The sequence below is a fragment of the Acomys russatus genome, chromosome 20 (genome assembly GCF_903995435.1).
Source record: "Acomys russatus chromosome 20, mAcoRus1.1, whole genome shotgun sequence".
NCBI classification, from domain to species: Eukaryota; Metazoa; Chordata; class Mammalia; order Rodentia; family Muridae; genus Acomys; species Acomys russatus.
The window spans coordinates 48,960,042-48,982,614 of NC_067156.1; the positions used below are offsets into that span (position 1 = coordinate 48,960,042).

The 22,573-nt window shown below is 41.2% G+C and overlaps 1 protein-coding gene across 1 annotated transcript in view; it reads left to right on the top strand.

Annotated features, from left to right (window-relative positions):
• The window catches only part of Htr4 (5-hydroxytryptamine receptor 4), a 149,360-nt gene that overhangs the window by 96,512 nt on the left and 30,275 nt on the right, over positions 1-22,573 (top strand). Inside the window, exons 4-5 of the mRNA XM_051163218.1 lie at positions 235-435; positions 16,415-16,568. Coding sequence (XP_051019175.1) covers positions 235-435; positions 16,415-16,568 — 355 coding nt within the window. The remainder of the gene's footprint in view (positions 1-234; positions 436-16,414; positions 16,569-22,573) is intronic.

Below are 22,573 nucleotides of genomic sequence, written 5' to 3' on the forward strand. Positions count from 1 at the left end.
TTGGGGAAGATGTGGGTTTGAGGAAATCAGAAGAGGCTAGATCACAGATCATCCCCTCGGCTGTGGTGCAGGAAGGGAAACTGAGTCTTGCGCATTGTTTAATGTGTGCCTCTCTTTCCTTTTCTACCTCCCTTCTTACCTTCCTTCCACTCCCCAACTCTCCCCTTGCTCTTTCTTCCCACCTTTTTCCCATGTCCTTCCCCTGCCACCTCGCTTATACCTTTTCACTCACAGGAAAATAAAAACCAATTATTTCATTGTGTCTCTTGCCTTTGCCGATCTGCTGGTTTCGGTGCTGGTGATGCCCTTTGGTGCCATTGAGCTGGTCCAAGACATCTGGATTTATGGGGAGATGTTCTGCCTGGTCCGGACCTCTCTGGATGTCCTTCTCACCACAGCATCGATTTTTCACCTATGCTGCATTTCACTGGACAGGTAAGAGCAGGGCGATGTGCAGAGTGGAGCACATTTGACACCAAGTGACCCAGCAGATATTACCCGGTGTCTTTCCTTCCTTCCTAAATCACCATCTGAAATTAGGTCCAGAGAGACAGATATTAGAAGATTAGTGATTCTCGCACTGAGGCAGTCCTTGTGGAGGGCTCCTTCTCAGCCAGGCACTCTCTCTCAGAGATATTGAAGACCCAGAGGTTGGCACCATCCAACAATTGCTTGCATAGAGTTTACTCTGCAGATAGGTCTCCTCAGCCAAGTTTATTTCCAATTTTATATCCATGGAAGGAACAAAAGGCCAAGGGAGCCAGGTGGCAAGAATTAGTGCATCTGCCCAGGAGGCTATGGGCCAGTTCACAATATCACTCTGTGTTTGGACATGACCTTCTCCTAAAATACACCAATGCAATACGGTCTAGCTAAGTCCATGCAATTGTGAGGATTTTTTTTTTCTAGAAAGTTATAAAGTTGATAATAAAACCTCCAATAACTGCTTTTTAAAAATTTTTTCAATTTAGCATTTCATCCCAATGTAAATTGTGTTTGTTTGTTTTCATACTTCAGGGTGCCTAATGGCTCCCAACTTTGCCATTTTTGTTTATCAGCCCTTTCCAGTCTCCAATTTCTGATCATTTTTATGGAATAACAGATGAAAGAAAATATTTTAAAAGCCAGATAACTCTGAGAGCATATGTAGCCTTGAGGCTAGAACCCAGAAGAAAATATGAGATGAAAATTCCATAAGCTCAAACTGTCAGGAATAGCATTAGCATAGCACTTCCTCTCCAACTGTCCACAGAGCTACTTCCCCTGACTTGGGAGAGACGTATTTCCTAAAGTGAGGACTTAGGGGAAATTGTCAGCTGAAGTTCAGGGATGTTATATACCTAAAATGTTTGCTTTTAAACAGTAAAATGATGGTTTCCTAGAAAATTGCTCATCTGGGGCAGGTCCTTAAGAACTGAAACCTACAGTGACAGCAACAGATTCACTTCCTGTCTCTGGAGGGCACCGATTAGAAAGGCAGGTGTGATAGCCTCCACTGTTTAAATCGCTCTTTCTTTTTCTGACAAGAACACAAAGTTGAATTGGCTAGGTGCTATGCACGTTTAATGAGGCTTCACTGCATAGCTATAAAGAGAGGTGCATAACTGAACTGTTGGCCAAAGGTAAGACCCATCATGCACTGCAGTTAGAGACGTGTGTGTCTTAGATTGCTTACAATTGGACGCAGGTATGTGAAAGACATTTTATAGACAGTGTATACTACATGAATTTTCATATCCCAGAAAATAAGATATGAGAAAGTGGAAAACAGAGAAATCCTAGAGGGTAGCCTGTATGTGATCAATGCTACAGTGATCTGTGAGCCTAGACATGGCAGTATAGAAATTTAGAAAAAAGCAAAGCTGGGGATAAAGGGAAGCTGGAAGCCAGTGAGATCTTGGCAAAAGCCAGGGGAAGAAAATGAGCCATGTATGGAATAGAAAAATGGGAGAAAATCCATCTTTTTGCTGTAGAGAGCAGACTCTGGCCAGCCCCAAGACAGATGCTAAAGGCCTTCCATGGGGGAGGGGCTGGCTGCTGATTTCCAGACTTAAGCTCATACTCCCTCATGAACATTTCCCCAGGCAGGCTCAGGATGTAGTGAAGCAGGTGAGAACTGGGCATTAACCTGCTGCCACTTGAGGTGCCAAGGTGGGTTGATATCCCTTGGGGACCCCCATCCTTCTCTGAGAGGAGGAGAGGAGAGAATGGGAGAGGTGCAGAATGAGGGTGGGACTGAGAGGAGAGAGAGGAGGGGGCTAGGATCAGGCTATAAAGTGATTAAATAAAAACAATTTTTAAAAGAATTTGGGCATTAAAAGCTACCTGTTTTGAAACTGGAGAGATTTAACTTTAAATTTCAGCCCTATCGGGTTTTGCCTCTGAGATTGGCAGTGAGTTAATAAGCCTTTCTGAGTTCCAATTTTCTTTGTCTCAAAAAAAATGGAGGACAAGGAACTGACTGATGTTGCAGGACTAAAGTCAGGAATTAATGAACTAACCCGCCTGCCAGGGATCATGGTCCTCTGTGACTCAGCACTGCGGTGAGTGGAGGACGCCAGCCAAGCAAATCCTCCTCTCTCTTACCAAGGCTTGACTCTCCTTAGAGACCAGCACATCCTATAACCGGTCTCACCTTGCTTTATCTGTCTGCTCTCACATACAAGCTCAAACAAATGGCCAGCTTTCTAAACAGCTGCTCTGAGCACTGCCACTTGGCTAGAACTTTGCAATAGCTGCTTCTTGCTTTTGAGATACGACCGCACTGATTGATGTAGAGGATTTTAAAATGTAGTTAAATTAACTTTTAGTTCAATTTCATTTATTTAGAGTTTCATACATAAGCACCCTCTCCTTGCTTCAATTCCTCCCATGTTCTGCTCCCCCCCCCCCCCCCCCCCCACACCAACCCTGTTGAGTCCATTCAGTGTTACTCATCTGCATATGTGTTGAAGGCTAGTGACTTGGCAACGGATAACCTATGGATCTCTCTACTATCACTGACTGCCTGCAGCTCTTCTGAGGGTGGAGCCTTGTGAGATTTCCCCATCTGCGTTGACATACCAGTTGGCGTTATCATCTGTAGGTCTTCTTAAGTCAACTATATTGCTGAGATTTCATAGATCTAGTACCTTCCTTGTCATATATTAAAAAACACGGTCTTGCAGCAGATATCCTGGCCTTCTGGGTCTTATAGTCTCTCCACCCCATCTTCTGAAATGTTCCCTGAGCCTTAAGTGCAGAGGTTGCATTTTAGATATGTAGATTGGGCCTGGATCCCCATTGTCCATTAGCTTTCTACATCTTCATCAGCTGTTGATTTCTTGTTTCCATCTTGTTTCCAACACCCCTCTCTTATGGGGTGTGTGTGAAAGCCACATTTATCTGTGGATAGAAGGGTGGGTATGTAGGGTGCAGTCAGACAATTTACAGGGTTTAGGAAAGTGGCAGCAGTAGGTTTTCTTTTAGAGCCCAGTGCTTTACCATGTATGGGTATTTGGGTAGCTTTATAATACCAGGCAAGAAATCTCTCTTATTGAGTAGGCTTTAAGTCCAATTACATGGCTGATGTTTACCTCCAAGATGTATCTGTCACTCTTGAACCCTTAGGAATATCTTGCCATGCTGGCCATTGTTGTGGGACCCAGGCTTTGCAGTTGAGTAGGAACACTGATTACTTTTCTCCGTAGGGAGATTGCATGTCACTTTCTGATACCCTGAGAGCCATTCCTCAAGGAGGAGGCTTCTGTATCACATCCACTTTGTTTCCTATGTGAAGTGTGTGTGTTTTCAGCAACAGGGTTTTATCTTCAAGTTCTGAGAGGAAACTGAGGGCAATGGGAACAGGCTGTACTGTTTGGGGAGTCTCTTAGACTACCCTGACCAGTGACACGAAGGGGAGTTTCTCATGCCTCGCACTTGGGGTTTGTTCGATAATGTATGGGTCTTGGGGAGGTTGTTACTCTAGGTGGTTTAACTTCATGTAAATAATATGTTTGTTACACATATTACATGTGGATTTTAAGTATACTTTGCTTACAGCTTTTACAAACAGTTCGGTGTTTCTTATCCTTCCCCCCTCCACAAATAAAGTTTTTCATTATTTTTTCTATTTCTCCCCTCATTCCACCTATTTCCTGCTATTCCTTCATATAAAATGTTTTTATTATATTGTTAAGAATTACATACAATGTATTTTGATTTTATTCACCCCAACTCCTCCCATCACTCCTCCTAGAATGTCGACTGGCTTGGTCTTGTGTGGATCCTGTGCAGGCAATCAAAGCTACTCTGAGTTCACCAAAACAGTGGTCCCGTCACATCCAGAAGACATTCCTTTTCTCTAGTTTTCTCTACTCTCTGGTTCTTACAGTCTTTCTGACCCTTCTTCTGCTATAGTCTCTGAGCCTTAGTGTGTGTGTGTGTGTGTGTGTGTGTGTGTGTGTGTGTGTGTGTGTGTGTGTAGTAATATAGATGCTTGTGACTGAGCATCCTGCTGACACTTACTCCCTGCACTTGGACCAATTGTGAGTTTGTGTGTTGATGACTGTACACTGCACAAAGACATTTTTCTGATGAGGTGTGAGAGTGGCAGCAATTGATGAGTAAAGAAGATTTTCTGGAATCTTTTTTTTTTTCATTTTTAAAAATTTATTATAATTTATTCACATTACATCCTGATTGTTATCCCCTCACTCATATCTTCCCATTCCCACCCTCCCTCCCTCTTCAGCCCTCTATAGGCCCTCTCTGTCCCTGGAAAGCCTCTTTGGCCTCTATGTGACTTTAAGATTTTAGCTCAGTATTTATCTTCTCTGTAACAGATCTCTAATCTCCTCAGATAGATTCTTGGTAGAACTCATTGCATTTTTGTTGTTGTTGTTGTTACAGGCAGTTCTGTAATTTCTCATACAAAGTCTTTTTTCTCCCTTGTAGGAGGAAGCTATGTATTATGAACAAGGATGAGAAAATGTTTGAACCCATAGAATTTGCATTTCATGATACTTTTGACAATTAAACAGTAGTCTCACATAAATATTTACTTAAGTATTTGGAAAATTTTCATTTTCTTTCTTTTTTAAAAAAATTTCAGAGACAGTGTTTCCTTGTGTAGCCTTGGCTGTCCAAGACTTACTTTGTAGACCAGGCTGGCCTCAAACTCACATAGATCCACTTGCCTCTGCATCCTGAGTGCTGAGATAAAAGGCATGTGCCACCACACCCGGCTCTCATTTTCTTTTTTATTGCTTTAAAATTTTTTAAAATTTATTTATTCAATTTACATCCTGTTTGCAGCCCCTCTGCTTTCCTCCCAGTCCTCTACCCTCTCACACACTTCTTGCCCCCATTCTCTTCAGATAATGGGGATGTCCCCCATGGGTACCAACCCACCCTGGCATATTAAGTCACTGCAGAACTAGGTGCATCCTCTCCCACTGATGCCTGACAAGGCAGTCCAGTTAGGGGAACAGGATCCAAAGCGGGCATCAGAGTCAGAGAGGGCCTCACTTTAGTTGTTGGGGGATCCACATAAAGACCAAATTGTGCATCCACTACATATGTGCATTGGACCAGTCCATGCACGCTCTTTTGTTGATGGTTCAGTCTCTGTGAGCTCTCATGAGTCCAGATTAGCTGACTCTGCAGGTATTTTTGTGGAGTTCTTGACCCTCTCTGGCTCCCTCAATCATTCCCTCAACTCTTCCATGTGACTCCCTGAGCTCTGTATAATGACTGGCTATAGGTCTCTGCATTTGTTTCCATCAGCAGCCAGGCGAAGCCTTTCAGAGGAGTTATGCTTGGATCGTGTCTATAAGGATAGCAGAGTAATATTAGTAGTGTCATAGATTGGTTCTCTCCCATGGGATGGGTCTCAGGTAGGGCCAGTCTTTGGTTGGCCATTTCCTCAATCTTCACTCCATCTTTGCCCCTGCACATCTTGTAGGCAGCACACATTTTAAGTTAAAGGTTTTGTGGATGGGTTGGGGCCTTATCCTTCCCCTGGAAGTCATACCTGAATACAGGAGGTGGCCACTCCAGGCTCCATATCCCCAGCTACTAGGAGTCTCAACTACGATGACCCCCATAGACTTTCTGGGGCCTCCCCTACCCCAGGTCTCTGGCAAATCTCAGAGGTGCTCCCTACCTCAGATTTCCATTCTCTCACCTGGCCCTCCACCCCCTCCTCCTAGTCCTCACTCCTGTTCCCCTCCCCTTCCCCTCTCCTATTCAGTTCCTTCCCTCCATCCAACTCCAATGCCTATTTTATTTTCCTTTCTGAGTGTGATTCAAGCAGCCTCCCTTTGGCCCTCATTGTTACTCAGCTTCTTGGGATGTGTGGATTGGAGCATGGTTAGCCTGTGCTTTATGGCTAACATCCACTTATAAATGAGTTAAAAACCCCTGCATGTCTTTTGGGCTTGGGTTACCTCAGTCAGGATGATTTTTTTTTTCTAGTTCCACCCATTTTCCTACAAATTTCAAGATGTTCTTGTTTTTAATAGTTGAGTAGTATTCAATTGTGTAAATTGTACACATTTTCTTTATCCATTCTTCATTGAGGGATATCTGGGTTATTTCCAGTTTTGGGCTATTACAAATAAGTCTACTATGAACATAGTTGAGCAAGTGTCCTTATGGTATGGTGGAACATCTTTTAGGTATATGCCCAGGAGTGATATAGCTGAGTCTTGAGGTAGAACTATTCCCAATTTTTTGAAAAACTGCCAGTTTGGTTTCCAAAGTGGTTGCATAAGATTGCACTCCTACCAGCAATGGAAGACTGTTCCCTTTTCTACACATGCTCCTCTGTTGAGATTTCTCTGTTTAACTCTGTCCCCTATTTTTAATGAGGTTATTTGGTTGTCTAATTTCTTGAGTTCTTTATATATGAACCCTCTGTCAGATGTAGGGTTGGTGAAGATCTTTTCCTAGTCTGTAGGCCATTTTGTTCTATTGACAGTGTCCTTTGCCTTACAGAAGCTTTTCAGTTTTGTGAGGTCCATTTATTAATTGTTGATCTTAGAATCTGAGCTGTTGGTGTTCTGTTCAGGAACACGTGCACGCATGCTTCTCTTTTGCTGCAAGAGAATTATTTATTTCTTGTGTTTTCTTGGGTGTAATTAACCTCCTTGCATTAGAGTTTTCCTTCTAGTATTTTTGTGGGGGTGGATTTGTGATAGATGTTGTTTTAATTTTGTTTTGTCATGGAATATCTTATTTCCTCCATCTATGATGATTGAAAGTTTTGCTGGATATAGTAGTCTGGGCTGACATCTGTGTTCTCTTAGGGTCTTTAAGGCATCTACCGAAGCCCTTCTAGCTTTTAGACTCTCTGTTGTGAAGTCAGGTGTAATTCTAAAAGGTCTGCATTTATATGTTACTTGGCCTTTTGCCCTTGCAGGTTTTAATATTCTTTCTTTGTTCTCTTTTAATTATTATGAGTGGGAGAATTTTTCTTTTCTTGTCCAATCTATTGGTGTTCTGTTTGCATCTTATACATTTATAGGCATCTCTTTCTTTAGGTCGGGGAATTTTTCTTCTATGATTTTATTGTAATATTTTCTGGTCCTTGGAGGCAGGAATCTTCTTTTTATTCTATTCCTGTTATTCTTAGGTCTTATCATTTCATTGTGTCCCAGATTTCTTGGATGTTCTGTATCAGGAACTTTTTAGATTTAACATTTTATTTAACCATTGTATCAATTTCTTCAATTGTATCTTTAACACCTGAGATTCTTTCCTTCATCTCTTGTATTTTGCTAGTGAGGCTTATGTTTATAATTCCTGTTCACTTCCCGAAGTTTTTTATATCCAGGATTCCCTCAGTTTGTGTTTTCTTTATTGTTCCTATTTCCATTTTCAGGTCTTGAACCATTTCATTTATTTCCTTCACCTGTTTGAATATACTTACGTGTATTTCTTTAAGGGATTTATTTGTTTCATCTTTGAAGGCCTCTATCGTTCTCATAGGAATAGATTTAAGGGCATTGTTGTGTGTTTCAGTTGTGTTAGGCTATCCACAACCAGTTGTAGTATGATAATTGGGTTCTGGTGATGCCATGCTGCCCCGGCTCTTGTTGATTGTATTTCTACATTGGTCTTTAGCCACTTGGTTGACCCTGGTGTTGTCTGCAGGACTCCTTGGAAAAACAAATAGAGCCTTGGCCTGGATACTGGAACTTGTGTCCCTGAAGTGCCTGAAGGCTTCCTCAGGGTGTTGGGTAGACCCATAGGCCTGAGGCTTGAACTCAAGGGATAACCTGCAGCTCTCTTCTGTCTCTAGGCAGGGAATTGGGCTGGGTATATAACCTGGATGATCCTAGGGTCCAGTCTGGCAGGTCTCCTCAGGAAAGTGAGTAGAGTCCTGGGCTAGAGGCTGGACATTCCTGGGGTTAGGCAGCCCTCCTCTAACCAAATTTTCATTTTCTTCCCCATAATGGACATCAGAAACTTGAACACCACAAGGAAGGTGGGACAAGACAGTTCTTGTCTTATTTTCTTTTCTTTACCTACTTTTCTATCTCAAGTGATATTCTCACTGGGTGGGAGGGTCCATCCTGAACATCACAGGCAATGCCTTGCCTCCAACAGCATGGTTTTATTCATCATCTAGCTTCCTTCTACTTTTCAGCATCCATCCTGGTCTCACATTTGAGCTGAGTTTCTTGCGGTAGCAGGTGGTATGATGTCCTTGTCATCTGGGTGAGTCCTGACAAGACACATTGCTGTCACACCTCAAGTTGTTGTTGTGAGTGTTTTGGGAAAAGATAGTGTTTTTCAAGGAGACTCACTCACTTTCATTCTTAATTCTTGACTAGATTATTGACTCCTAGATCCAGTAAAAATGCAGAACACCTTTGGTATTAAAAGCTACATTTCCACATCTACAGTTCTTATGCTTCTTGGTCCTTTGACAAATGAATCATAATACGGAAAAGTTTAAATAATTTCAAAACTATAATTAATATGTTTCAGATAGTATGAGTCATGAGAAGTCAAACACTATTATCTGAGGCTCTATGGTGAATGAAAAGCAACCAAATAGCTACTTAAAAGTACTGCTTTTGGCTGGGTGGGGTGGCACATGCTTTTAATCTCAGCACTTGGGAAGAAGAGGCAGGTGGATCACTGAGTTCAAGGCCAGCCTTGTTTACAGAGTGAGTTCCAAGACAGTCAGGGCTACACAGAGAAACCTTGCTTTGAAAAACAAAACAAAACAACAAACAAACAAACAAACAAAACAACCCCCAAAAACCCAAACAAACAAAACCAAACTGCTTTTGAAATGAAGCCATCAAAACTCCTGACAAATAATATATGCTGAGAGATGTAACTGTTATTTGAGAAAAAGCAAGTTTCAGAGTCACAATTCTGCTCATAAAATAAATGCATATATGTATATATCTGAACATATAATGTGAAAAAATATTGAAGGAGGGGGAGGAGAGAGACTGATTGAACAAGCATGAGTAGGTTTTCTTCGCAATGATCTTGTTTGACCCCACACTGGTTTGTAACCTTGTACTTGCTCTGTTCTGTCATTTCCTTTTCTTATCACATGGTTTTAAATGGCAATAATACATGAGCAGTGTAAAAATGCCATCAGTATGCAAGCATGGCATAAAGATGTCCCCCATAGCCTCCCTGTGAGGGCATCTGCCACTCTGAGGCAACTGCTGTGAGTACTAGCTACCTATAAACTTATGTCATGAGCAGTAAATGTATTTGATTTTGTAGCTATTTTGAGTTTATGCTTTGGTGGTTTTAAAAGAAGGCTTTATCTATACAGATGGAAATGAATGGACTGAATGGACTGTTCTTCCCAACTTGGTTATTGGATGACCCATTAGTAAGTGCCTTCTCTGCAATAAATAATGGAAACTAAAGTGATGGGCCACTTAGCTGAAAAATCTGGCAGTAGGCACAGATTTCTACAAAGATTGGGATGATTTCATCCTGTCTGCCTCTCTCTAACTTTACTCCCATCCTGGTATCCATCTGTGTTGTTCCTGTTCTCCATACCTTTCTCTCTCTTTACGCAACCCCTCCTGGTTCTTATTCTGTCTCTCAGCCTTGAGTTCTTGTTGAATTGATTCTCAAGCTGGTTTCTCCCTAGTAGTCAGAGAGGGCATTGGCAACGTAAGTCTGAAACATAAAGGTCCACAGGAAAAGAGCTCTACATGTTGGAATCACACATTCCCTAATACCTGCCCACCATGGTGTAGGGATGACATATTTTTGTCTGAGCAAAGGTGAGGCTTTATGACCACCATCTTTACTAAAAAGTGATAGCAAAGTTTGGCAACACCATTAGGGACTGGAGAACTGTACAGAGATCAGACTCCAACTCGTCTCTAGATGAAGGCTTAGAGGTGTCTTTTGGAGTATCCATATTGAGATGTGAGAGGTGTGACCCCATGTTTCCTCTATCTATTGTACCTTCACTTTTCCACTGGGTTCTTAAGCTACGCTTTTTAAGACTTAACTGTTATAACTCTGTGTCTTTGAACATGTTTGCAACTTATCCTGTATTCGGCCTTAAATATAATTACATCTAAAAGTCTTTTTCATTTTATTGAAGTCACCATTACCTGTAAGGATGACAATACTTTCCTTTTGCTCTGTGTTGTCAACTGTCTCCTGACGTCTAGAAACCTGATATACTCTATCTGCAAAATCCCTCTGCAGTCCTCATGCTCCAGGTTTTCTTTGAAATAAATTTCCTTGTAAAACATATTCTTCTGACTTCAGGGCTGCATATTTCATCTTGTGCAGGAGATAAGTTGTCTGTGCTGCTTAATGATCTCCCCGGAGCATATCTAAATTGGGAATGCATAAGCCAAATGTGTCAGTCATTGTGAACTTGTGTCACACAGTTCCATTTGTTTTCCCAATATAGCTGAGTGATTTTTACAGGGAAAGTGAAAGAGTGTTTCTTCCTTTCATATACTCTTTACAGTCAGGTCCAGGCCCTGCATCTCAGACACATTTTGTTGGATTTCATGAGAGAGTGTATAACTGTGGTTTTTATATTCATTTCATCAAATATTCATGGAGTGCCTACTAATTGCTGGGAGCTCTTCTGGACACTGGAACTGTGGTGCTGAATGACAGGAAAGGCTCTGAATCAAAGGGCTTTTAATGTAGTGCTGGAACATAGAAAATAGGAGATTATGGTAAAATACTGACAGTTGAAGAGCAATAAGAGCAAATCTCAAAAGCTGTTGGGCATGCTACCCCCCATAGCAGGGAAGGTCCTCAGGGAGTTAGACTGAAACTAAGCCCTGATACTTCCTTAACTGTGGGCTAAATGCATATTTTAGCCTTTAATTTTCCTTGTATGTCCTTAGCATTTGCATGGACCATTAAGATGAGCATGGCAGTTCATCTTAGTCTATTTTTCCAGTCCCCTAATTATGAATGCCAAAAGAGCCAGTCCTGTGTCATCAGCTTTGTCCTCTTGCTTCAAGAATATAGAGGGACTGTTCCATGCTTGGTTGAACATAGGGCAGTCTGAGATGTGCCTTGTTTTGTTTTTTGTTTTTTGTTTTTTTGGTTGGTTTTTTTTTTGTTATGATTTTGGTGTTAATTTTTTTTCTTCTGAAGAATTTGGCATAGGAAAAATGGGTCAGATTGTGGTCTGGGTATTAGACTGCTCAGATGCATCCCAGCTAGAACAAATAAAGATTTCATCATCTTGGGAAAAGCTACTTGAATTTTCTGGATTTCACCTAATCTATGGGATTATGCCACTGATAGTAGGTTCCTCTGGAAGTCTTGGGGAGTTGGGTGAAATGGACAGTAAGTGCATAATCAGGTACCTCACACCTAAATCATCTAAATCATTTTAACCTTACTATTTGCCTTGGGACTTTTCCAAATCTATTGGCTTCTGCAGGTGATTTTAACTCTTCATCCCAACAGCCATTTGTTGTTGAAGACTTAAGTGGTTTCCCAGCTCTATGTGGCTCCTCTCTTTCCTTTGAAGAACCTGTTTATCTGGTGGCTCATGTGTATCTTTTGGTTGTTGTTTTTCTCTCAGTTTAGCCCTGGGCTCCAAGGCCCTATCTCTACCTGTCTGTTCAGAACAATACCTTCAGCATCTTTCTGTTCCTCTCAAACCCAATAGGCTCAAGATGGAAATGTCCATCACACCTTAATAATTCTTTTCTACTTGGTACATCAAAGGATGCAAACTGTTCCCTTGCAGCTACAGACACTGGATACAAAAAAGAGGCCTGCTTCTTGCCACCCAACGTGTTTCGATTAGCGTGTGGCATATGCTGAAGCTAAGGTATTAGAGAAGAAAGTGGCAACACAACATAGTTAGAAGAACACCATGTGAAAATAGCAATGGAGTGCATCCCTGATCTTGGGAAAAGAACACATTCAGCAGTTGAGTGGAGAGTGGGGTCTGACTTTCACACGAACTCTGGTGCCCCATATTTGACCACGTCCCCTGGATGAGGAGGCCTGGCACCACTCAGAGGAAGGATAGCAGGCTACCAAGAAGAGACTTGATACCCTATGAGCATATAGAGGGGGAGGAGGTCCCCCTCAGTCACAGTCATACGAGAGGGGAGTAAGGGGAAAATGGAAGGGAGGGAGGAATGGGAGGATACAAAGGATGGGATAACAATTGAGATGTAATATGAATAAATTAATAAAATATATATATTTTAAAAAAGAACACATTCATAGGTCTGACTTAAAACATGGCTGGGCCATTGCATGGAGGAAGGGCTACTATCCAGCCAGCAACCCTAGACAGGATATATAAATGAATAAATAAATAAACAAGTGTAAATATATATATATATATATATATATATATATATATATATATATATGATAGATAGAAAGATAGATATAGGTGTAGATATAGATATAGATATAGATGATATCCCTATCTAACCTTTCGTGATTAGGTGTGAGTATGGAAAATTAACCCCAGAACTTATAAGCAACAATATATATTACATCTTACATGCAATAAACTCCATCATCCATAGCCATTTACCTATAGAGACCAGCTTGTTTAGTGTTTTGTGTCTTAGACTCAACTACCAAGTGAGATATTGAGTCAAGTGTTTTCATATGATTGGGTAGATACCTTAGTATATATGTGTATGTGCCGGGAATTTCCTATGTTTTCAGCATATTATCTCACAGTAAGTGGATATCGCTTCATATAAGCTCTCACAGCAAGTGGATGGTGTAGCAGCATTGTCCCACTTTACAAATAAGGAAACTGTCTTAGAAAGGGCTGGCACTAAGACTAGCCAGTCCCCAACTGTGAGGAGAACACATACCGCTGACTGATAAGATCTCTGCTAGTTGTGAAATTCCAGGATTCCTGGTTGTTCTGAGTCCTCTTCCCTTCCCTATGGTTAGAGCACAGGCAAAGAGAAGGTAGAACTTTCCTTACCAGCAAGAGTGGTGAAGGGATTGGTGTGGAGCTTAAAATATATTTCTGTCTTCCAAGAGTTGTCAAAGTAAAATGTGGCCCTAGAGACATTTAAAACCAATTACATCCCACGCTCGCATGTGGCTGTGCTTGGGGAAGCTGCGAATTGTCTACCAAAGGACACTTTGATGGAGTTTTATGAGCAAACTTGAACACTCATGGAAGAACTTACCTTTTAAACACCTTTGTTACACTCTAGTTAATCCTGGCCATTTGGAACCTACTTTGTTACTAGAATGTTTGTTAAGTCTCTTTGCAGAAGTATTTTTAGTTAAATAGAAAATATCCTGTGAGAGGCTGAAGAGCTGACCTTACCTGCAAGTCTACCCCTGAGATGAACCACAGTTCTGTTTGCTCAACAGCAGCCATCTAGCAGAAGAACCAGCAGCTCTTTTCTCCTTTTGTTGTGATTATCTCTGTTAGAGGAACATGCTGCATGCAGGCTTGATCTGGATGGTCATTGTCACGTTTTATGACCTCTTCTAGGTTAACGTCCCCCCCCCCAAAAAAAAACCCTCTTTTTAAAAGAGTATAGTATCTTACCAACTTTTTAAAGAATCGTATACAGCATATTTTGATAATAGTCACAGCATATCTCCCCAAACTCCTCCCAGAATGCCCCCTCTCCTTCTTTTCCTGCCCCCTTCCATGTGGTGTTTTTGTTTTTCTGAGATGAGACTATCTTGAAACAGTTGCCCAGATCCTCTGACTCTTCTGATCCTTCTGCTGCGTCTCCTACTCTGTCCCCTGGGCCTTAGACGCAGGAGTTGTGTTACAGTCGTGTCCGCTGGGGCTGCACCCATGCTCAGCTGTGCTCTACAGATTGAGCAGTTGTGGTTTCATGCTGGTCTCCATCTACTGTAAAAAGAAGGGGCAAAAACTACACTTACCTGTGGGCATAAGGATGAGTGTTTAGAATGCAGTTAGAAATCATACCACTTTGACAGAGTGGCAATAGTAGGTTCTTTTCTATGTTCTGTGGCCTCAATGACTTTTCTTTCTTCATCTTTGACATGGACACATTCGAGTATTCCCTCTTTTAGAAACTCATGAGGGGCTGGAAAGATAGCCCAGTCAGTAAAAGTACACTCTGTGCAAGCTCAAGGATATAAGTTCAAGCTTCAGAACCTAGGTAAGGAAGCGGGGCATGGTGGCACATGCCTGTAATCTCAGGGTTGGGGAAGAAGAGACAGGCAGACCCCTGGACACGCCAGCCAGTGAGCTGGGAACACTTGATCAGCTCCTTGCTGGTGAAAGAGGCTTTTACAAAATCACAGGTGAATGACAATCAAGGTTGACCTCTGGCTCCTCCACACACATATGCACACAGGCACACCTACACACACACACACACACACACACACACACACACTATGAGTGTTATATAATATTTGATAAGTCAAGCCTTTGGGAAGGAACCCAGTGGTAACTGTTATGATCACCTCAGCCAGTGTGCGCTATCTGCTCTCACAACACTTACCTATTGACTCATATTTTAGAAGAGGATCATAATAGGGTAGCTTTCTTTCTTTCTTTCTTTCTTTCTTTCTTTCTTTCTCTCTTTGAACTTTTCTAGATTCTTTGCCTGAAAAAAATATGATATAAGGAAAGATATTATATATATATATATATATATATATATATATATATATATATATATATATATATATATATATATATACACACACACACACACACACACACCTCTGGCTCCTCCACACACATATGCACACAGGCACACCTACATAGATGTGTACACACCACACACACACACATATGTGGGAATTTAATACTTATATATGTTTCTCTGTAGCCGCAACTTATACTAATCTAGAGCAATACCAGTCAAGGCACAGAACATTTGAACAAGCTGGAATAACATGCAGGAGCAAGTCTGGGAATTAGAGATAAGCCCATTGGTGGAAGTAGAAGAAATTTGATATTCTAGGCACAACATAAACACAAAAGAAGGTGATTTAGGAAAGGTTCATATCCCAGTAAAAAGAAGAGGAGGGTACTTTCACCAAGTTGGCGATAACTAAGAGTGAGCTGTTGGCAATTTTATATTCGTATCTTTGAAAAAAAACCATTAAACAGTCGCTGTCAGAAGCAACGTATGTGCATTCTACTTGTGACTCCTTAGCTTGAGCCCATCACTCAGCCGCATGCTAACATAGGGAAGCCAGGAAGTGCATGCACTCCTTAGGGGAAATAAGTAGCGCTGATGCACTAGTGAAAATGGGCACTCTAGTTCACTTCCCTGCAGGCTCCGATCCCGAAGACCCCCCGGGATGTACATGGACCTTCTCAGCTGCGTCTATTGCAGGAGACGAGATGAGAAAGGATAAGCCTGGATCACAATTTAAGGCACACAGAAGTATGACACCTTAGCACAGCCAGCAAGAGGAAGGGAACACATTCGAGACAGCTCAAACTGTAGTCACACAAGGTAAAGGTACCTGCATACACAGTGTCCTGGGGGGCTCGAGAAGTTTCTCGGTTCACAGAAAGTGGAAATGCATCTGAGGCGGAGGAGACCTTCATGCAGGCGAAGCTGCTTGAGACTTTGGGAGGTAAAGGGAAATATGGAGCCAACTCAAGTCAATGACCTTCAAATGCAATCTAAGCATATTTGTATGGTAACAGAAATGTTTCAGCTATATGTTAATTTTTGTTGTATAATCATCTTTGCTCTTTTCTTTGTTTTCCGCCCCTACTTCCTCCCTACTCTTTCTCTTCTTCTGCCACCTGCTTTCCCGTTTATTCCCAATTTTCTTTGTTTTCTTATTTTACCCTCTACTTTCTCCTCGTTTCTCCTTTTCTCAACACTTCCCCTTCTTCTCATCCCTTTTTGTTCCTCTTTCTTCCTCCTCTTCCCTCATCTATTACTATCTCCCCCCCCTCATTTCTCCCTGCCTGTGGCCCCACCCTTAATTGCCTCTCCAGGTATTATGCCATCTGCTGCCAACCTTTGGTTTACAGAAACAAGATGACCCCTCTACGTATCGCATTGATGTTGGGAGGCTGCTGGGTCATTCCCATGTTTATATCCTTTCTCCCTATAATGCAAGGCTGGAACAACATCGGCATAGTTGATGTGGTAAGTATCCACACACACACACACACACACACACACGCGCGCACACAAACGTGGGTTACTATTCACTCAGTTTTTCTAGGCATTCTAGAAAAATAAATAATAGTAAGCTGGGTACTTATCCGAATAGATATTACAGCAATGCTCTGAGCAACATGGTCAAATTTTAGTCAGGGTCCTCTGAGTTATCTTCCCAACTAGATCTGTTTTTAGAAGTTTATCTGTTTTTTGTTTGAGAATTTCATGTAGGAGCACAATGAGCTTACATCGTAGGGACCCCCAGGCCTCAAAGCTTGCATTTATTTATCAGTCTTAATTTCTTTTCAAGTGCTATTATAAAGTAATTGGACAGAAGTGACTTAAAGGAGAAATGGCTTATTTTAGCTCACATCAGGGCAGAGAAGTCAAGGCAGCAGGAACTTAAAGCAGCCAATCCTTTAATGTCCACAGTCAGAAGAGAACAATGAAATGTCTCGATTGTTCCGCTTCCTCCTCCTCCTCCTCCTCCTCTTCCTCCTCCTTCTCTTCCTCCTTCTCCTCATCTGCTTCTACAGAGGTACCTAGGTAAGGTGTATTCCTTACCTAGGAAATGGTCTTGCGCACAATTAAGATAGATCCCATACCAATGACTATACTCAAGATAATCCTCTCCAGATATACCCAGAGGACCTTCTTGCAAGAGATTTAAATTATGTCGAGTTGATGACTAACTCTAACCAACATAGTATCCAACTTTGCGTTGCTCAGTTTCAACAAGAATGCCAGTAAGTTGGCTTGTCCTGAATCCCCCATCCTCAGGAAAGGGTCAGGCACTTCATCTTTCACCTTTCCCAGGTTATGTCTGGCTGTCCTGCCTTGTCTTCAGCAAGAATCCTGCTAAGTTGGTTTAGGCAGAATCCCACTAGCTCCTCCCATTTACTCTTAATTATGTTCTGTTCACTGATCCTCATCAACCAACTCCTGGCCTTTAAATCCCTTCTCTTTTTCTTTGTTGTGTTTAGAATTGAATCTAACCTCCTTCTGCAAAATCACAACAGTTTCTCTTCTTGTGAAAGTAATGTGGAATAAAGGCTGCTTAGCAAGTATTTCAAATAAAATTTTAATATAACTGTGTTTCAGACAGGACTATAAGCACTTTATATGCAACTCCAAAAGAATACTTTTGGAAAGAATGCAGTTATGTTCATTTTAAAGATGAGCAGGTTAAGTTGTGTACCCCTTGACATACAGTTTTCCCATAGAACAGGGATTTGATATTTATAATCAGTTTCCAGAACTTGAGGCATATCATATGTCCCAGGAAGCTTTCATCCCATTTCATATTGAGAATCTATAAGGTTGCAGTGCCCAGGGAAAGACATACCAGGTGAATGGACTCTGCCGGGAATGAGGAGAGTCCTGGGTTCAGAAGTCAGAGAACTCAGCTATGAACCCAGTTCTGTTAATGTCCAAGTTCCTGAGGGATTGTATTAACAAGGGAAATTGGTACTGACTGGAAAAAGTGCATCTAATATGAATGTTAAGGGAACATGTGCCGCATATGCCGTGCACTGTCCAAACTCCAATGTTGGTTTTCCAGAGAAATAGAACCAATGGAATGTTCGTATGTACAAATCCGTCTATCTTTCATCTATCGATCAATCTATCTATCTATCTATCTATCTATCATTTACCTTGTTATGTATCTGTTTATCTATCTGCCTATATATTTAGAAAAAGAAAATGAGAAAGAGAAATGGAGACAGATACTACGGACATGTTATAACTGTGCCATGTAATTGTGCAAGCTGACAATTCTCAGCAAACTAGAGATTCAGATGAGGCAATATTTCAGTTTAAGTACAAAGCTAGGGAAAAAAACTGATGGCCCTTTGTTAAGTCAACACAGCAGTTCCCTCTTCCTTGGTTCTCTTGTTCTATTCAGGCCTTTCTCAGGTTGGAAGCAGTGCTAAATTGGAGGAGAAAACGGATTTATATAATCTGTCAGTTCAAAACTTAATCTCAACCCCAGATATTGTAATAATCAAAATTGGGTTTTACCAAATATCTGGATACCCCGTGGCTTGGTTACATTGACACACAACATTAATCATCTCACTGTCAATGTCATCTACTCTGGCACACTAAAATCATAATGACGATTAAAACTGATGGTCTGGATTCATTGTCAGGGCTACATATTTCTCAAGGAAGATGTCATGCAGTCATTTAAAGCCAGTCCTATGATCCTGCTTGATGTGGGGAAGGGAACAGAAAGAAAAGACTGAGAATGAGTTTGGCCCAAAAGGACCAGAAAGGAGAGAATTACTCTTCTTTTCAACCCACCTAAGGATTTTAGCTTCACATTCAAAGAAATACCATGGCCAGGATTTACATTTCACAATAGTTCTCGAACTTAAAAAAAAGTGCTAGAGGCAGGTGTGGAGAGGTAGGGACTCCATCCTTGAAGGAAATATAGACACTTTATTGAATCCCATAAAATTTCTTTCAGATTGCTAGACTTTTTTTTCATCTGGAGTGGAAATTAAATATCAGTTTCCAACAAATACTATTACCGACAATAGTAATAATAATGGTCAACACATGCTTCACACTTACTATATATCAAGACCCATGTTAATCAGCATTTCAGTGAACCTCATTAAGGGACATTCTTTGCTCAGTTGAAACACTTGTGCTTTTAAAGCTGGGCTTGGCAGAATTGCTCCATTTCATTCTTTTATTTCTTTGCTACCATTCACTAAACACTTTAGTCAATTACTAAATTCTTCATGATTTAATGTCATTTAATTCATTACAATACCACCATGCTTAACATCCATTTTATTTTTTTTTTAATTACTGACTTTAAAGTCTATAGGTTTAATAGTTGTCCTACTTCCTCATTTATCCATTCATGAAATGTAAACTGAGTGTCCATCTTGTTTCGTAGATTTCTAAGACACCATTATCAACATTTCAACTTTTGTGGCTCTTAAGATGGAGGAAGAGAAACCACACTATATTTCAAATGTTGATTTTTATTTCAAATAAAACTTCAAAACAAGTAAAAGATACCAAGTGATGACATGATGTTGCTACTTTGCATGTAAAATATTCCTCACTTGATAAGCTACGTGTGGATCATAGTCCTGAAGGATGAGATAGCACAAGCCATGTGCAAACAAATGCTCATGGAAAAGTTATTTTGAACCAAAGTTGCAGCTGATGCAAAAGCCCTCAGTTGGGAGCATGCTTTGTTGATTCTGAGAGTGTCAAGAGCAGAGAGGTTGGAGAGCTGGTTTGAGGCCATATTGTTTTGTTTGTTTGTTTGTTTGTTTACTTTGGTTAATATATGGCTTTTTACTTTTACTTTGAAATTGAAAGGTTCAGGGCAAGGAAGTGTCATGACCTCTTTGTGTTTCCAAAGGATCATTACAGCTAGTCTGCAGAAAATAATGATAGGGCTGCAGGAAATCAGGAAAGCATGGGGAAGAGACTGCTACAGTCCTGCTGAGTAATGACAGGAAGGTGACACAGGATGGCAGTGCCCTGAAGTGGTGAGAAGTTTGAGAGTTCAGAGGTTTGCTCTCGCAGTCTGTGTTTATTGGGTACTGGCATCACTGAAGAGAGCCTGAAATGGCCCAAATCCTTACAACTTTATGTCCAACCAGTGCTGTGGAAGCAGCACAGGATACACCAAAAATAATGAGATATCTAGAATGTTAGGGGATAAAATGGCTATATCTTATTTCAATTTAGGGTAGAGGAGATGGCCTAGTAAATAAAAATATGTGCAGCATCCAATCCAGGTGGTTCACAAATGCCTGTAACTCCATCTCCAGGGAATCCAACACCTCTGGCCTCCTTGGCAATCTGCTCACCTGCGAATGTACCCACATGTGGGTGCACGCACCCACACACACAATTTTCAAATATTAAATCTTTAAAAGGTGGGCTGTTAGCAGATTGAAATTCTAAATAGAGAGTTAGAGTAGGCTCTATTGAGAAGGTGACATTTAAATTAAGACTTTAAGGATATGGGGGAAAATACTTGTAGGTATCTTAGAGATGCACACAACAGGCAGAAAATAGCTGATGCAAAGGTCCAGAGGCAGGATGTGCTTGACATAGGGCATTACAGAATTAATGAGGAGGTAAGAACACAGGAGGAGCTTAAGAAGTAATGAAATAAAATAAAATAAAATAGGGAGATAATGTCTTGGTCTGTGGGACATTTACAGCATCAGATTTAACTGTGGGTGATATGGGTCTGTAGGGTCTAAGCGTGTTAGTAGTGTGATTTATAATATTATGGAAACAATCCTCTTTTTTCTGTTAAAAAACAAGCATTAAGGGAGTCTGCCAAAGTGATGTCATAGGTAAGAAGACACAATGGTGCTCTGGCTTTAGTGAGAGCAATGGATACTGTAGTTCATAACTTATAAATAGGATCTTCTGCATCAATAGAGAAATGTGAAAGGAAAATAATAATTAAATACAGCCAAGATTTTTAGTCATTGCAACGGGAAAAATGTAGCGAATGACTATTAATTTCACCTGGAATTCCAGACCGGAAATGCTATAGGTAGGATATTTGTGGGATACAGAAAGCACAATGTAAGTGTTAAGTATCCACTACATATTTTAATGCAGCAGTGAGAAGTCAGCTTAATATCAAACCGTGGTATTTATGTGTACTCTCTATCAGAAACGAACTGCAGGATAAGGCATTATCAGAGCTAGATGCTATCGAAACCCATACAAGTAGATGTAATCATCTGAGGAATCAAGCTATGTAAGAAGTGAAAAGTCAGTAATGGAGGATTGGAAAATACAACAAAGAAGGAAGCCAAAGAAGCCAAGTTGAAAACACATTATAAGTGAAGATAGAAAGCACCATTTCTGCTTATGGTAACACCTATCCTAACCATGACTATAGGATGAATAAAATGCACTATATTCAAAAACCAGTGTCAGGCATTGCCGTTCATGCCTATAGCCATAGCACTTGAGAAGCAGAGGCAGGACAATTTCTGGTTCAAGCCTACTTAAACTACCCAGTAATTATCCTCCTCAAGCCCAGTCCAGACTTAATCCTAGCATGAAGTGCAAGCTGGGCACACAACCCCACCCCTGTAGCTTTGGAGTGATTGGCCATTGTTAGCTGCTGGGAAAGGAGCCGTCAGATCCTCTTAGAATGTAACTCCTGGCAAGTTGACTGTGCTCCAGTGGAAGACCATACATCCAAGAATATTTTAGGCAGCACTAATTGGTCTTGATGCCTTTTTTTTTAATAGGAAAGGGAGTGGCCAGGGAAGGGGGTGGATGTGGGGAGAGTATGGGTGAGGCATATGATCAAAACATTGAGCTAGAAATGATCATAATGAGTGAGTTAACCCAGAAGCAGAAAGAATCAAATGGTATATACTCACTTATATCTGCATGCTAGCCCAAGGGGCATGTCCCACGAAAGCCTTCACTTACCAGGAAACTGGGACAGAGGGGAGGGCATCCTATTGGGACTCTAAATGAGAGACACATGGGAGAATAGCAAAATAAAAGGATCCAGAGGGTCCTAGAAATCTACAAGTAGAACAATATGATAGGCAGATTTGGGCCCAGGGGTCCCGCTCAAACTAAGGCACCAGCCAAGGACAATACAGGAGGTAAACTTTAAACCCCTTCCCAGATCTAGCCAATGGTCAGAACATTCTCCACAGTTGAGTGGAGAGTGTGATATAACTTTCTCACGTGCTATGGTGCCTCACATTTGACCATGTCCCCTGGAGGGGGAGACCTGGTGGCACTCAGAGGAAGGACAGCAGGTAGCCAAGAAGAGACTTGATACCCTATGAGAATATACAGGGGGAGGTAATCCCCCTCAGGAACAGTCATAGGGGAGGGGAATAATGGGAAAATGGGGGGGGGGGAATGGGAGGATACAAGGGATGGGATAAACATTGAGATGTAACAAGAATAAATTAATAAAAAAAAAGAATAAAAAGGAAAGGGAAACATTCTGCATA